Source organism: Brachyhypopomus gauderio, chromosome 14 (assembly GCF_052324685.1).
Source record: "Brachyhypopomus gauderio isolate BG-103 chromosome 14, BGAUD_0.2, whole genome shotgun sequence".
NCBI lineage: Eukaryota > Metazoa > Chordata > Actinopteri > Gymnotiformes > Hypopomidae > Brachyhypopomus > Brachyhypopomus gauderio.
The window spans coordinates 8,995,426-9,010,821 of NC_135224.1; the positions used below are offsets into that span (position 1 = coordinate 8,995,426).

The 15,396-nt window shown below is 42.0% G+C and overlaps 2 protein-coding genes across 2 annotated transcripts in view; both read left to right on the forward strand.

Moving 5' to 3' along the window:
• The first annotated feature begins 19 nt into the window (after positions 1-19).
• On the forward strand, positions 20-10,697 carry krcp (kelch repeat-containing protein). The gene is made up of 13 exons (XM_076972519.1): positions 20-244; positions 5,746-5,907; positions 5,998-6,070; positions 6,159-6,218; positions 6,308-6,575; positions 7,584-7,715; positions 7,816-8,003; positions 8,180-8,376; positions 8,580-8,671; positions 9,036-9,090; positions 9,369-9,466; positions 10,195-10,289; positions 10,435-10,697. The coding sequence occupies exons 1-13, from the start codon at positions 183-185 to the stop codon at positions 10,564-10,566; spliced, it is 1,614 nt and encodes a 537-aa protein (XP_076828634.1). The 5' UTR covers positions 20-182; the 3' UTR covers positions 10,567-10,697.
• A 574-nt stretch (positions 10,698-11,271) lies between these two features.
• Positions 11,272-15,396, forward strand: part of mark2b (MAP/microtubule affinity-regulating kinase 2b) — a 43,347-nt gene continuing 39,222 nt past the window's right edge. Inside the window, 1 exon segment of the mRNA XM_076972517.1 lies at positions 11,272-12,608. Coding sequence (XP_076828632.1) covers positions 12,558-12,608 — 51 coding nt within the window. The 5' untranslated portion in view covers positions 11,272-12,557.

The window sequence follows — 15,396 nt, forward strand, 5'->3', positions numbered from 1 at the left end:
TCACGTGTCGTTAGAACTGTGGGACTTGGCGCGACTTTCAGATTTGTAACTCGAAGTTGGCGGGAGATGTCAGAGCCTCCTGCGACCGGAATACGCTGCGGGGGGAGTTATGAAGTAGCTAAATCCAATATTCGCTTTGTGTTTCTGTTATAACGGACTTGCCGATAAAAACAAACAAAAACATGGAGGATTTTGGTGTTTATGCCTTATGTGGAGCTGATGAACCGCCTCGACTGATTGTAAAGTAAGTAAAGCAAGCCAGTTCGCAAGTTACAGTATAGTTAGCTAGCAGATTGGCTAACCTACTTACATAGGTAAGAGTTCACTTAAACAGCGAATGCTATATGAAGTTCAAGATGAATATCGCACATCATTTGTGATGCTCTTTAAGGATAACTGCATACTGATCTCAATGTAACGTGAACCAACTGTAGCTAACGTCTACTTATATAGCCCAAGGTTTTGTTAATCAAAGCTGGCAATCTACGCAATACATATTCCATAACATGAAGTGAAGTCTAGGAAAAATGGCCAAATGTACATTAGCTAGCTATACGAAATGGAACACACCTCTGTAAGCTAACCTAGTTATCGTTTCGCCTTTTGTGGCTGAGATGTTTACAAAACCTTGTTTACTTCTTTACAAAACAGCCCCATAATCTATACTGGTTTCCTAATGTAATGTCAACTAGCTGGCAGTTAGGATACATCCGAACTTATTGATGTAAATTAAGTTAACAGTAAGTCACGTTTCTCGTGAAAACGGTAGCTAATTGTTAGTTTGTTTCTACATCGAAAGCTTGGACATTGTTTCCAGGATTTTCTGGGTTCTTTGATAAGATAAGTTAGAGGTTCCGTCTCCAGCTGGTGGCCGGAAGTGTCACCAGTCTCGTCCTGACAGGAGAGACCCGCAGCCGCAGAGCTCACTCACAGACCCGTGTGGTTTATTCGTCTCTGGAGACACCACGGTGGGATGTAACACCAAATGATGGGCGATGTGGTTATATATTTTCAGTCCTTATATTAAGTCCCTAACACAGGTAACTTAAAACATCTCAGACATTTGTTAAATATAAGCAGTTGTACTTGATTTCAGTCTTTCATGAGTATCATTTAAGGCCTAATAATAGTGTTTTTGGACATGTGGGTTTATAGTGCATTAATGTTTTTTATTATCCACCAGTACATCCTCAAACATATGACTTAATAGTGTGATTTTAGAAAATACAAGAATGTTGCATGGAAATGCATATACGATTTTGCTGTTCATTGGTAGATTCATATAAAGTTTTAATAAATCTTGTAATGTTATCAAATTTATAAACTATTGGAAATAAATAATTTCCAATAAACAGCAAATAAGTGGGGAGTGTAAAGTAAAACAGTTACCAAGCCTTCCTGCATATATTTGGTGAATATCAAATACTAAAATAACTCTTACATGGTCTGAAAAACAAGTTCAACATTTGTTTCTAGACTCGGTCTCATTTTGCGGTGTGTTTGGCAGCTGGCAGGGAGAAGCAGCCATTATGTCAGACTGTCTGCCTCCAGTCTTGATTTGTGAGCATCACTGATGAGTATTCCCTACTGCTGGCTGAAGATTGAACACCCTCTCAAAGTTAAAGAGATGATTAGCTAATTAGTCGTTCCAGTAAAGTTAGTTTGAATGTATTTGAATCTTTTTTTAAGGATTCTATATATGAAAACCACCATCAGTGAGAAAAATGTGGTCCATTATGGTTCATTAATATTTCATCCCAAAATTATTTTTGATTTGTTTTGTCTTTTGTTAAAGATCCTTTTAAATATTGGTAAATACTTCCACTAAACATTCCATAAAATTAATATTCTATTATTTGAGTGTACATACAAGAACCACAACCTCAACCAGTCATAATATTTATAAAATATTATTAATTATTCAGTAATTATTAAGTCATAATAGATTCTATATATGGTCATGCTACACAATTGTTTTGTGTCAGGAAGTTGTGTCCCTATGTTCCGTCGCATAGGGAGCCTCAGAAGCCATAGTCCATTACCCCCCCTTGATCTCTTATTAACTGTGGCATTATGAATTCTGTATAGAAAGAAGAGACACAGTGTTGTTGGGTAGTTCAAAACCCTTTTTCCCCATCATCCCAGATGCGTGTCTGGTGCTTCTGTCCCAACCACAGACATAAAACCCCCTCGGACAACAGACACTGAGTAAACAGAAGATCATGTGATTGGGATTGTGGGAGACTATATGGTATAGGTCAAGGGTCAGGAACCTATGGCTCGCAAGCCAGATGTGTATCTGGCTCGCAGGATAAATTTTAGCTGATGAAGTAATTAATAATTCCACTGACATTTTAAAGTAAAAATATTACAGAAATCACAGTGTTAAAAAATACATTTCAAAATTTAAAATGCATTCTCATGCATTTTAATCCATACATCTTTTTTTAAAACCACACCTGTTCAGGGTTGCAGGTGGCTGGAGCCAATCCCAGCTGTCCTTCAGGGTGCGGGAGGGTTCGGCACAAAAACTCTACTTTGATTGGATAATACGGTAGCCCACATGGATTGAGTCGTAGTCAGCTAGCTAATTTATGCAGAGCAAAGCCTTTTGACAAAGAAGACGAAAAGAAAAAAATATTCTACATTTCAGCACAAATGGACAGAGAGTTTTGCCTTTGTGGAAAGTGCAGGTTCTGCGGTGTGTTTAACAGGCTGTGCACTGAAATAATCTCATTGATGAAAAGGTCAAATATAAAGCGACACTTCGACACACACCATGCTACATTTGCATATATGCTGGAACTATCCAGTGTGGAACCGCAGGAAGAAATACAGACTTATTATAGTCAACAGTTGTTGGTCTTACTTAAAAATTCACACATTTTGCTAGTGTCACGTATGGCCTCGCCCCCTCCCTTAGCTGTCACTCCGGGTTCCCTCATGTCTGTGCTCCTTGCCCGTTCGTCCCGCCCTGCTCGTTTGTCTCTGTGATTCCTCGTTTGTTGCCACGCCCCTGTATTATCATTCCCACCTGTTCCTTGTTTCAGACCTGTGTATATCTGCCCCTGAGTCTCTCTTGTCCTTCGTCTGGTATTTTGGATGTTTGGTTGTTTTGTTCTCTCGTACTTTGTGATTCGTGTGCCCTGTTCCTGGTGTTTTTACTCTCGATTGGTTTATTCTCTGTTCAGTGTTATTCTGCCTGGTTTTGTTTCGTGTCTGTCTTTATCATGCCCCTGTACTTGTCTCAGTTGGATGGCTCTCTGGTTATGACCCCTGCCTGTGACTTGGACTACGATTATGGAATGCCCTGTAATAAATCTCGCTCTTCTCAGCATTTGTGTCCGTCCTCTCGCTTCGCAGCGCGAGCTACGTTACAGCTAGTAACTTGCAAATGGCCAAGCAAACTACAGAGGACTGTGTGTCCAACTGTGAACAAAATGAACAGATTACAGACATGATGGCAAATTAATTTAAATTGCTGAAAAGCACATTGACATGAATAGCTGAAAAGTTAAATGGAAGATAATTATGGAAGTGTATTTGTTTCTGATCCACTCTGTGTTTCCATCCACCCATCCATTATCTTTATTGCTTAATGCTGCTAGTCAGGTCACTGGGCGAAGGCAGGGTACACCATGGGCAGGTCGCCAGTCTACCACATGGTCAACACACATACACAGACAATTTAGAGTGACCAATCAACCTAACACGCGTGTATCAGGACTGTGGGAGGAAACCGGAGTACCCGGAGAAAACCCATACAGGCACAGGGAGAACATGCAAACCCCACACAGAGCGGACCGACCAAGAACCAAACCCAGACCAATTTGTTGTGAGGCAATAGCGCTAACCACTTCACCACCCTGCCGCCCCAACTCTATGTTTATAAAATTTAAATAAATAACTACTGGGGAACTGTACATTTTTTTCCCTTTATTTTAGCATCATGTTTTTTAATTTAGTAAGGTAAAGGGATTATTAGCACTGTTAAAATACTATTGTATCAAGCACCATTGTTTAAATCTCTATTGCTTTCTCACTGCCAAGGTTTCATGTGGGTCTCACATGGGCTTCTGAAGTGCAGTTCACCATCCATCCTCCACAAGGTGGAGGAATTACTCTTCTTACCAATTAGTCCTCTTAACAAGATGGCAGTTAGGTCTCTCACCGAAGTGTCATAGGCACAGTGGATGACAAAAGTCACAACAGACATGTCAGCAGGGTGGGGTGGAGGGTAGTCACGAAGCCAGGGTAATAAATGGCACATGGGTCACCATGTTTTCAGAACAGACATCATCACAGTAGTGGCATATATCGGGGGGGGGGGTCTTTGATCCTGCACCTTGCACATATTGGCATGCAGACAGATCCTTTGAAGTAATGCCCACTTCTTATCCCTGAAGGTCATTGCATGCGTAGGCCTTAATAAACCAATGGGCAGACTTGCTAGGAACAATCCACTTAACGGAGAATGGAAGCTCGACTCCAAATGTAACAGTGTTTGGAACCGTTACAGCCGGGGCGATGGTTTGTGGATCTGTTTTAATCTCTGCGTGATCAGAGTCTCTGCTTGGATCTTCTTGACATTGACCAGACAGAGAAAGAGGCATCCGTCAGCAATTTTGGTAGCCCCTCGATGGCCAGGAACGCGCTGGCTGGCAGAGGTCACTCAGCTTCTCCAGAGCAATACATGGCCTCTCCCATTGCACAGGACCTGCTGACCCAGACGAAGGTCAAAAATGAGTCGTCCTTACCCAGAGAGCCAGGCTGTGTGAGCTTGTCCTGTGTGTGGTTCAACTTGAGCACGATGGGACTCCCACCGAATGTGATGAGGGCTGTTGAGAATGCTGGAGCTTCCTCCACCAAATCCCTTTATGGCTACAAGTAGAGAACGCTTGAATGCTGGTGGGAGGACAGACGGCGGTGATATCATGTCTAAAGGACTTGACGGACAAGGGGAACGCTTTCTCATCCGTAAAAGCATACTTGGCAGCGAATGCACTGCATCAAGGGCTTCGGGGGGGGAACCGGTGGGACGGCACACCTTATGTGCCATTTTATGACGGGGTTGCATGGGGTACTCCCTGTTTCTAGAACAGCGTCCATCCTGAGATTTATCACTGGTGCTGGGGGCAGTTTCTGTTTCCCACTTTGGGCCTTTGGATCTGGTAGATCTTGGGACTTTATTGTTCAGTGTGACTCATTTACTAGTCTTGGCCTCAGCAAGGTGTATTAGCAAAATGCAAACGTTCTCAGTGACTGTTGCACTGGATTATAGAGCGGATTGCCTTAGCATACTCCTGCAAGGGCATGTCCCATCTGAATTGACTTAGTGGGTGTACAGAGGGTATTTAAGGCAGATTTAACGAGCAACAGGGAAGTTATAATATCCTAAATATTGAAACAAATGCTTTTTTTCAACAAATGCTACGTTTCTCTCTTTAACGGTTTCTCTGATGGCATGATTGAGGTGTCTCACGGAAACACCCTCCTTACTCAGGCAATGTGAGGAAATGAAATGTCTGTCTTGAAGGACACAAGTGTCATGGCTGTCAGCCAGCCAATAGCTGGCGTAGTGGTTCTGAGGCAAACACAGAAGGACGTAACCCATACTGAGACACGTCACTCACGTTGTCAAACAAAAGGATTAATCTCATAGTTTTTCTTCCTTCTATAGTCATAAAAAATACTTTTGTTTTTAAGGATATTGGTCTAATGTGTTTCTTTATAACTACTCCACAGTATCGGTGAGCCTGGGAAGAGGTGTGTTGCAGTAAAGCCTGGTGTCCAGCAGATTGTACTGTTCACAAGAGGAAGATGGGGAAAGTGTACTAGTGTTTCCATACAGCTCAATGACAGGAGCAACACACCTATCATACAGGGCAAATTAACTGCTTCCAACAAGTAGGTTTGCTTCTTTAAATATATTTCTTTGCTCACATTTTACCAAGGACGCAAGGTTTTGTACTATGATGCCTAATTTTTATCTTCCAGGTGTGTTTCTTGGGAGTCCTGGGAAGATGACATGTGGTCCAATGGGACAACACTAACTGTGCAAATTGAGGGGGTAAATGATATCTTGAAATCAAGTTATTGGTATATACACACATCTTTAAATGAAGTAATGTTGAAAGTTACCTGGGGCTGTGTTTTAGGTCAAACGCAGGACGTCTGATTCAACACATGCTAATGCCCAGAAGGAATGCACTCCAAAGGTAAGGTATTACCCGAGTTCCCTTTTGATGTATTTCTGAGATAACGTTAATTACTCTTCAGACCGTGTCGTGTCCTTCTATGTTTCTAGTGCAATGCCACAACTGCCCCGCTACCTCGAGGGGGCCTGGGTAAGAGGAAGAGATCCGAGGGAGAGGACGAGGGCAAAAGAGGAGCCGGGGAACGGGAGAATATTTGCCCGAACTCTTCAGAAAAGGCAACGTCACAGCGACGAGGCAGGAACAGTTCCTGCGCTGGACAGACACGCTTGTTTGTGCAAAAAGAAGAGCAGACCACCACTCGCGCGCCTCAGAACTGTAGAACCAAAGGCAAACAGGCCAGAACGCCCACACAAACTGGTGAGTGTGTGTGTGTGTGTGTGTGTGTGTGTGTGTGTGTGTGTGTGTGTGTGTGTGTGTGTGTGTGTGTGTGTGTGTGTGTGTGTGTGTGTGTGTGTGTGTGTGTGTGTGGTGCTGGGTGATAAAACAATCAGAAATTAATGGCAATAAATTTAAGGTTGATATAGACACAAAAACTGCAAGTGATTTCGTTTTGCCTTGCATGTCAAAAATACATGTGTATGTCCTACTGGAAAACATTGTTTGAGCTATCAGCACTGAAGAAAACTCTGAAAACGTGTTGGAACCAACAGGCTAAAGAGAACTGACGGCATCCTCCAAAGCTGAGGAATTTGTTGACAAAAGAGTTACCATGACATCAGTTGTATGGAAGTGGTTTGGATATCAGAAATCTGAGGAAAGATATGAGATGGATGGCAAAATATGTTGTTTGTCGGTGCAAAAACCAACAGAGAATGGGATCAAAGATGGGAAATGCAACAAATATTTTCCGTTTTCCACCCGTGACCCTTTGTGCAAATGCAGCCGATGTTGGTGCGTCGTTTTAGCTACTGGGGCTGTTCCAAAATGACAATAAATCGTGCTCTTTTGTTACCAAAAGGAACGAGGATATAACATGCAGATCTTTAAAAATCGAGCTGTTAAACCAGTACATATGAATTTTTTTTTTTTTTTTTTTTGTGTGTGTAACGCAGATGAAGCACATTTGTACTATTTAAATGTTTCAGTTCTATTATTTTATGTTTTTGCAAATTAACTAATATTCTAAAGTTTACCTAATATTCTTGGGCCTCAGTCATTAGCAGGATTCTTGTCAAGCTAGTAACATTATAAAATTATGTATTCTAATAAATGTCAATATGGAAAATAATATAGTACTTTTTTCATATTGTCCACCCCTAATTGTGAGGCTTGGCCCACAAGCCTGGCTTTTAGTGTTGTGCATGAATTGTATAATTACAATGTTGTATGCAAACAACAAGGTTTAAAATCACGTGTCCTTTTAAGCTCTTGTAGACAGTCCTTCGGGTCGGTGGGGTCAAACACTCTCTGCCATTGACCCTCAGACAGCCATATTGATTGGAGGACAAGGTGCCAGAACACAGTTCTGTAAGGATCCTATCTGGAAGCTGTGTACAGGTGAGTTTGTGTCTTCTATCCAAAGAGCGTGTACCTTTCATTTTGCAGTGTTCTGACAACGGCACTTTTCCCTGAACATTCCAACTGTTGTCATCTTCAGAGGACCTGTCTTGGGTACCAGCTGAAACTCTAGCGGAAGGCCCAACCCCAGAGGCTCGGATTGGCCACACTGCGACATTTGACCCCGAGTCGAAGCGAATCTTTGTGTTTGGTGGCTCCAAAAATAAGAAATGGTTCAATGATGTCCACATTCTGGACACACAGAGCTGGCGCTGGACCATGGTCGAGGTCAACTGGAGTTATTTTCCCCTTTCTCTCCCTACACAGTGCTGCTTGTCCAAACACCAATTGAACTGATGTTATTTGACATTCTCCACTCAAGTCCCACCACAGTGTCTGGCTGGGCAAATTCTCGTAATCTACAGATTGTGTGAAATAAACTTTTCTACCGCTTACATTCTCAGGCACAAGGTAAAGTTCCTCCTCTGGCCTACCACAGTTGCACACTGTTCAGGGGAGAGCTCTTTGTGTTTGGAGGGGTGTTCCCTCGTCCGCACCCCGAACCTGATGGCTGCAGTGACTCTTTATACATCTTCAACCCTGAAATGGCCATCTGGTACCAGCCTATTGTGAATGGACACAAACCTGCTCCTCGCTCTGGGTGAGTGTGAAGGGTCAGATCATGAGATGAATGATAATGAAAGGTCAAATCAGGATTGATGTAATTTATTTGTTCTAGTCCTGCAGTTTGTGGTGAAAATCGTGCTGATGTGTGGTTGTGAATATTTCACCTGTGTGTGATGCAGAAAAATGTGGTTAGATAATTGAAGCTGAGTCATTTGATTGAGTCCTCTTCTCCTCCAGGCATTCTGCTTGTGTGATGCAGGGGAAAATCTTCATTTTTGGAGGCTGGGACACGCCTGTCTGTTTTAATGACATGTTTCAGCTGGACTTGTGTAAGACACCTATTATTTTACTGTTACTGTAGTGATTTTGTTGTTAAAGGCTAAATTGACGTTCCCGTTGATGCAGAAATTGCAGTTTAATCCTTATGGCAGGGTCTAATTAATCAATGCAGCGAGTTAGTGATGCTGGGATTACTAACACTTTTGCATTTATGTTTGGTTCATGGTTCTGTCAAATGCAGGACTAAAACTCTTCTTTTAGACTACACTTTTTACCCCTTTCTTCGGTTGGCGTGCTTTGTTAAGTCCCTTTAATTTGTGATGAATGCTTCACCTTGGCCAACATTTACTTTTAATCCTTTTCAATCATTATTGATTTGTTGTCTCTAATTGTGTGGTTGTGTGACTTTTTAAGGCTTGATGGAGTTTTCACCTGTGCAAACAAATGGATCATCCCCTTCACCAAGAAGGTACCTGTTGTATTTCAGTTGACATTTACATTTTCTGCTTATTTTCTAATTTTCATGAAACTCCAGCTACGTGCATTTGAACATTATTCAATAATCTTGAGCTATTCACCGATTCTTCTTTTTTTCATCCGTAGTGAGTGCCTAAACAGTTTTATTTTAGCATAATTGATTAAGCCATTACTCAGAATTAAAACAGCTAGGGGTGGATGTTAAACAGTCGTTTCCTGATTGTTTAACATTGACATTCGTTGACCTTTGAACCTTGACCTTTGTCACAGCTGGCATGGCTGTGCTGCTCTGTCTGATTCCTGTTTCTTGGTGCATGGAGGATATAATGGGAACAACGCACTGAGCGATGCCTTTATCTTCAACACAGGTGGGCATTGTTTCCTGCACACTGTCATCATTTAGTTGATTTGCAAAGCCTTATTGGCAGTAGCTGTACTATATATGCTGTTGATGTGCATCAGAAGTTATCATTAATGTTATACAAATTTGTTTAAGTTCATAACTGCTCCTAACTCAGAGTGGAGTCAGTAGACTCGCATTTTATGTGTTAATATGCTGCTCATGGGTGCAAATCTGTAACTTAAGAGCACAGAGAAGTTTTCCATGCAGTTCTCATCATATCTGTCCTCATAAATGCCCCCGTTAGCCAACTCTTTAACTGTGCTTCTCAGAACAAATTGCACTTCATAATACACAACACACAATAATATTCAGTGAACACAATGCATTTTTAAAATGACCCACCTATACCTCCATGCATTCATCTAACCTCCACCCCCACACCCCCACAGGACACATTCACAGTGAGGGTCTTCTGGGAAAGACTGGCATTGGACTGATTTCAGTTCCCACCTTCGTTTCATGTAGTTTCAGCTTGAAAGTCAGCAAATCTGCACCTTGTTTTTGCAATTCAGGTTTACATGAACACAAGGACTATTTTGTCTTTTGGGCTTGTCCTGTCAGCTTGTGCTTGACCGTATGGCATGGGTTTGAAATCTGAAATGTCATTGTGACTGGAGTGAAATGGCTCACTCAACAGGGCCGTGTGTGTGTGTGTGTGTGTGTGTGTGTGTGTGTGTGTGTTTTAATCAATAGACACAAGTTGCTGGACCTCTTTGGCACTGTCTCAGCTAACCTCAGAGCCACGTGCTGGACATTCTATCATCACCATGGCAACAACATGCATAAAGGTATCTCACACATCCTAAAAATGCACAGTAAAAGGATCATTTCATGGTGGGGAAAAATGTCTCGACATTCGAGTCTAATTTTCTTTGTCTTATGCAATTTTTGTTCAGCTCGTGGGAGTTCATTGTTTGTTTTCTTTTGTCCAAGGGGTTCTCTGGTGAGCAGGATGAGTTTTCAGAGACGTCCTCACAAGCCTTGCTGATCTTTGGGGGAGGAGATAACGAAGGCGGCTTCTTCTCAGATTTGATCATCACGCCAGTAAAGGAGCTGTGTGAATGACAATATTTGAATGGTGAAAGACGATGAAGCTATATGTTTTCACTTTTTCTCAAATAAATTTATTTACTTTAAGATGTGTTCTAGACTCGTAAATAAAAATAAATATTGTGGGGGGCTGTTGTTAAAAAAAACGATGGAATAATTGAGAAAAGGGGTGTATGGCTCCCTGAGATAATTTTTTTTTATGTGAAATAGTTTTCTGTTTTTCTAGTCTAAAGGCATAATTGCTGGTTTGCAGTACTGTACCTCTATACCCTTCTATTGCAAATGGCTAATAGACTTTCAAAACCTGTACTGAGAACGCCTCAATTATGCTGTTGTAAACTAATTATTTTAAAGGTTATAATTATCTGTTAATATGCATTGAAAGTGTTGCATTATCTTATATTCTGTGTCTCATTTTGTGTATCCATCCAAGGCATTTTTGTTGCACATTAGTGAGACCACATGCTGCATTCATGCTTGAAAGATCTGATCTGAGAGCTGTTCACAATTGCCTTGTAAGTGAAATAAAACATCAAATAAAATGAAATAAATATTTTTTATTATTAACGCAGAACCCCGAGAGTGTCGTGTTTCTAAAATGGTAGCTGCACAGACTTTCACTTCCTAACATATAGTGGGCGAGGGCCGCTTGGTGTCAGCCTACATCTTGTAGTCGGCCGGCCGAACCGGCGAATACCGCAGTACTCCGTCCGCGCGCCGCTCGGCTCCTCTCGGCTGGTTCCGACGGTATCCGAGCGTGGACCGTCGCCGCCCCCTCGCGCTGCGTCGGCCAGCCATGTTGCCTCGTGCCTGTTCCGGTATCTAGGCGGCTCGTCTCCACTTCGACGCTCGGACGCTGAGGACGGTTTTGATATATCACGAGCAGCCGCCGTTGGCGGTCAGTAAGGACGGGTCTCGGTTTAAGGGGCGGCGGTAATGGACGTGTACAACTTCGGACGCCACCCTGGACTGTAGTTAGCCAGCCAGCTACTTTACACGTATCGGGGGGGTTTTGTTTGTGTCTCTCCCTCTCGAGGAAGCGCAGACCCCGGGTACTCGGATCACCCAAGACCGGAGCATCGCGATTTTTCCCCCGGATCTTCTGGAGCTGTCGGGATTGCCCGTGTGAAAGCGAGCCGACCAGCGAGCTGACATCTCAGGCTTGGTGTTTTTAACCGAGGTGGCTCCACGGTAGTCCGCCTCGCCGCGCTCTTTCGGGCGACTACACGGGCGTTTTGACGCCGCCGCTCGGTTCTTCTCGTCGGGTGTCGCACCACCACCGTCGGGTTCGTTTCTCCGCGTTGTTCGTGTTGGTGGCGTCCGTCGTTGTGTGTGTGGTTTTCCCGCAGCGGTGTCGTTCAGCTAAATGATCCAGGTCGGCCTGACATACTTGACTTGTATCTTTAACGTGACAGGGGGAAAGGTTCGCCACAACTTTCCGTTTCCCTCGCCGAGTCTCTTTAAGTTGTGCGGGAGGATGAACGGCGCCGTTGTCCTTCGGCCACATCCACGCTTCACCTAATGAAGTTACAGCCTGAAATAGAGAGATTTTAGTCGGTCTTTAACTACCGAACCAACTCATAATTAGCTAAATGACGTTTGTATTTAGGTTTCTATCCAGGTTCACCGACTGAGTATTTAAATATATATATATATAACTGTAAATGATCGGATTTGTCTTGTCAATTGACATAGCTGGTGTTTTGTCTTGTGTTATTTAATGTCCACTGTTGACATGGACACGTACTTGTAACTAATGTGGGATTCAACTTGTTGATCTGTCTGCGTGGCTGGCTGCGTGCTGCCGAGTTAGCGTTAGCATTAGCGTTAGCACTAGCATTAGCCTTAGCGTTAGCTGGTTTACTTCACTCCAATCCGTGTTCCCTCGTTCTTGAGCTGCCGGGCTACGCGAACAAACCTGTCAGCGACAGTGCTAGATGTGTCTCTGAGAAAATAAACTCTTCCTCGGATCCATTTCTGAGAATCCCCGACCAAAAAGGACAAAGATGTCAACCCGGACTCAAGGATTAGGTGTCATAGAAAATTCTTCTGGCCAGGTGAGATTTTAGACTCTCGTTCATGTGGTTAACCTGTTGTACATTCGCTCACTCGACCCGTTTTTCCACAGAATTTGTTCAGAACTGACATTTTAATGCTGTTATTCGTTGTGAACGATGTTTGTCTCCTCATGCTTATCTTAAGTGAACAAGTGAACTGCGTTAGTGAACCTAGCCAAACAATATTGCACAGGCTGTACTAAAACAGACTGTGTAAACATTTAAAACGAGCCCTGTGTAGAATATGGTGCTGCTCCCTGTCTTCACATACGACACCGTGTAAGGGACGTGGGGAAACTTTACCTGAGGCACATGAATGCACACAAATGATTAACCTCCTAGCCAAACCAAAGTGAATCACTCTGATAAGACCTTCTGTTACTTTTTTTGGCTAATGGCCTACTCTCTTCCTGTATGAGCAAGTTTGAAGATGATTTTGTAATTGTGAGAGAGAGCGAATCATCGCTTTCAGAATTGATATTGATACTGATATTTGCAAACATCAGTCCCCAGAATTTATGTCTCCAAAGAAGGCTTTAACACTGAGAATCACATTTCCATTGGTGATGGGTGATACATACTATTGAAAATCAAATCTGCTTGCATCATCCCTTTTGTTTTCAAATCCCCAGCCGTGTTACAGTTTAAGGCAAAAGCTCTTTTAGAGGGTAGAGAGACAAGTTGGATTTCTGTGCTCACTGATTAATAATGCAAGTATTGCTAATGCTGCCCAAATAGAGTCTAGTGAGAGGTGAACTGTACCTGAGTGCATCCATCACCATGATTTAATGTGGAATGAGATGTAGGCCTTTTTATTTTAATGTTTCCTGGAATCCCATTTCAACGAACATGGTCTCGCAATGATGGGCAGCCTCGTATATCTGGTCTAATAGAGGTTTGGAGTGAGAAAAATGAGTCAGTGGTGTTAATCATGCAACTGAAACGTGGGTGAGCCTCAGCTCCACAGGAAGTAGGAGTGCTAAGAAAATGTGTTGGTATTTTATATCAGACACCAGTGGTGCATTCAGGAGTAGATTAACAAGAAGTGTTTTTTTTAAAGAAATGAAGAATAGATGTTCCACTTTGGAGAAAAAGACACACTCTGATCCTATTTTCTTTTCAACATTTTACACCCTGGTGTATTGTTTAAATGTACTTTTGGACTGACCATAGCAAAACACAGACACACACTAACTTTACTGTTTAGATAAGCTGTATCAGACCTGATATGCTTACCATTAGAACTTGGCCCGTGAAGCTTTTGACCTTGATTCCCATGTGTGAACTTGTCCGGCCTTCTCAGGCTGATGAACACATGGCCTTAATAGGTGTGGGCAGACGGCAGGTTTCCTTTTGACTTTTGTATTATTATTGTCATTTGCAACCTTTGCTGTGTGTCAACTCCCTGATGTTGACACAAAATATTATAGTGCTAGAGTTAACAATTGGTTATTTCACTTGTGACAGTACTGCACAGATATCCAGTGATGTGAAATGAGCTCTTCCATGTTGTGAAAGGGTATTTCTGATGGGTGGTGGTGTTTTCTTTTAAACTTGGAAATAAGACACATATGTTGGAATTTAGAGACTACTTTGAGTCAGGTCTTTTGCTTTAGCAGCCATATAAGCAACAAATCAGTAGCTTAGTTTACATTTTCTGAGCTAGTTAGACCAACAACCCTATATTAAACAGAAGATGACACATGTTTCAGACTGTTTAAGTAGCCATAGGTTAGAAGTAGGCAGTATAACTTAAATACTACTGAGTTTGGATTTTGGACAGTGTAAACACTACATTACTATGGAGCCACACATTTCTCCCTAAATATCTTAAATCTTTATATACAAGTATGTGATTAAGTACGTGTTTCTACACAGTGTCTTCATTTTCTGTTTTATTTTCACCATAGGAGCATGGAAACCATGCAGTGAGTCCCTATAAAATATAGTAAAAACAACATTAATTTAATCCGGGTTAATCATGTTGTCCAAGATACTTGTCCAATCGCTGTGAAAAGATGAGAAGGATTAGATTACTGACAGCAATTCACAATATGAGGGACAAAAATAATAGCCGTAATACACAAAAAGACCACACGTTTTTCTTTATTTGGGACTGAACTAAAATTTTCTCAACTCTTGTTGCCTATGAAATTATTTAGCACAAAAGAAAAAGAAAACAGCTTTTCTATTTTGATCACTTTCTATATGATCACTTTCCCTCTCTTTTGTCCAACATACACAAGGTGTTGGCAGTTCTCTTCGCTGTGGTGAGCTAATTAGGTATTAGTTGTTCATTTACATTAGCAAATTTAAAAGTCTAGTAACCTAAAGCACATTTTCTGTGTGTCTTGGCTTGAAAAATTATTTTTGATATTGAGAATCTTGGCCACAGAGTATGCTTATATATGGTATTGTGTTGATAAATATGACAAACGTTGGGCAGTCCTATAGATCTCTGAATCAGCACAGATTAGACTTGTGAAGTGCACATAGGAAGAAAAAAAAAACTGAACAGTAATCAACCTCCCTCTGTTGACGTGATCACATTCAATAGGAGACTAATGCCAGAAACAGGACCTTTTAATGTCATATTCAGATGTTTTGAGACCTAAGGCCACTTCCACCGCGTATCGTTGGTCTTCCCTGGTTTATTTTTGGTTTGCTGTTTTCGGATTATGCTGTGTCATGTCTAAAGTCAAACGGCACATAATCATGTCATTACATCAGTCCCTGGTATAAGTTTTTTTACTGTGGGATAATCAGTTACTTAACCCACATCCATGAT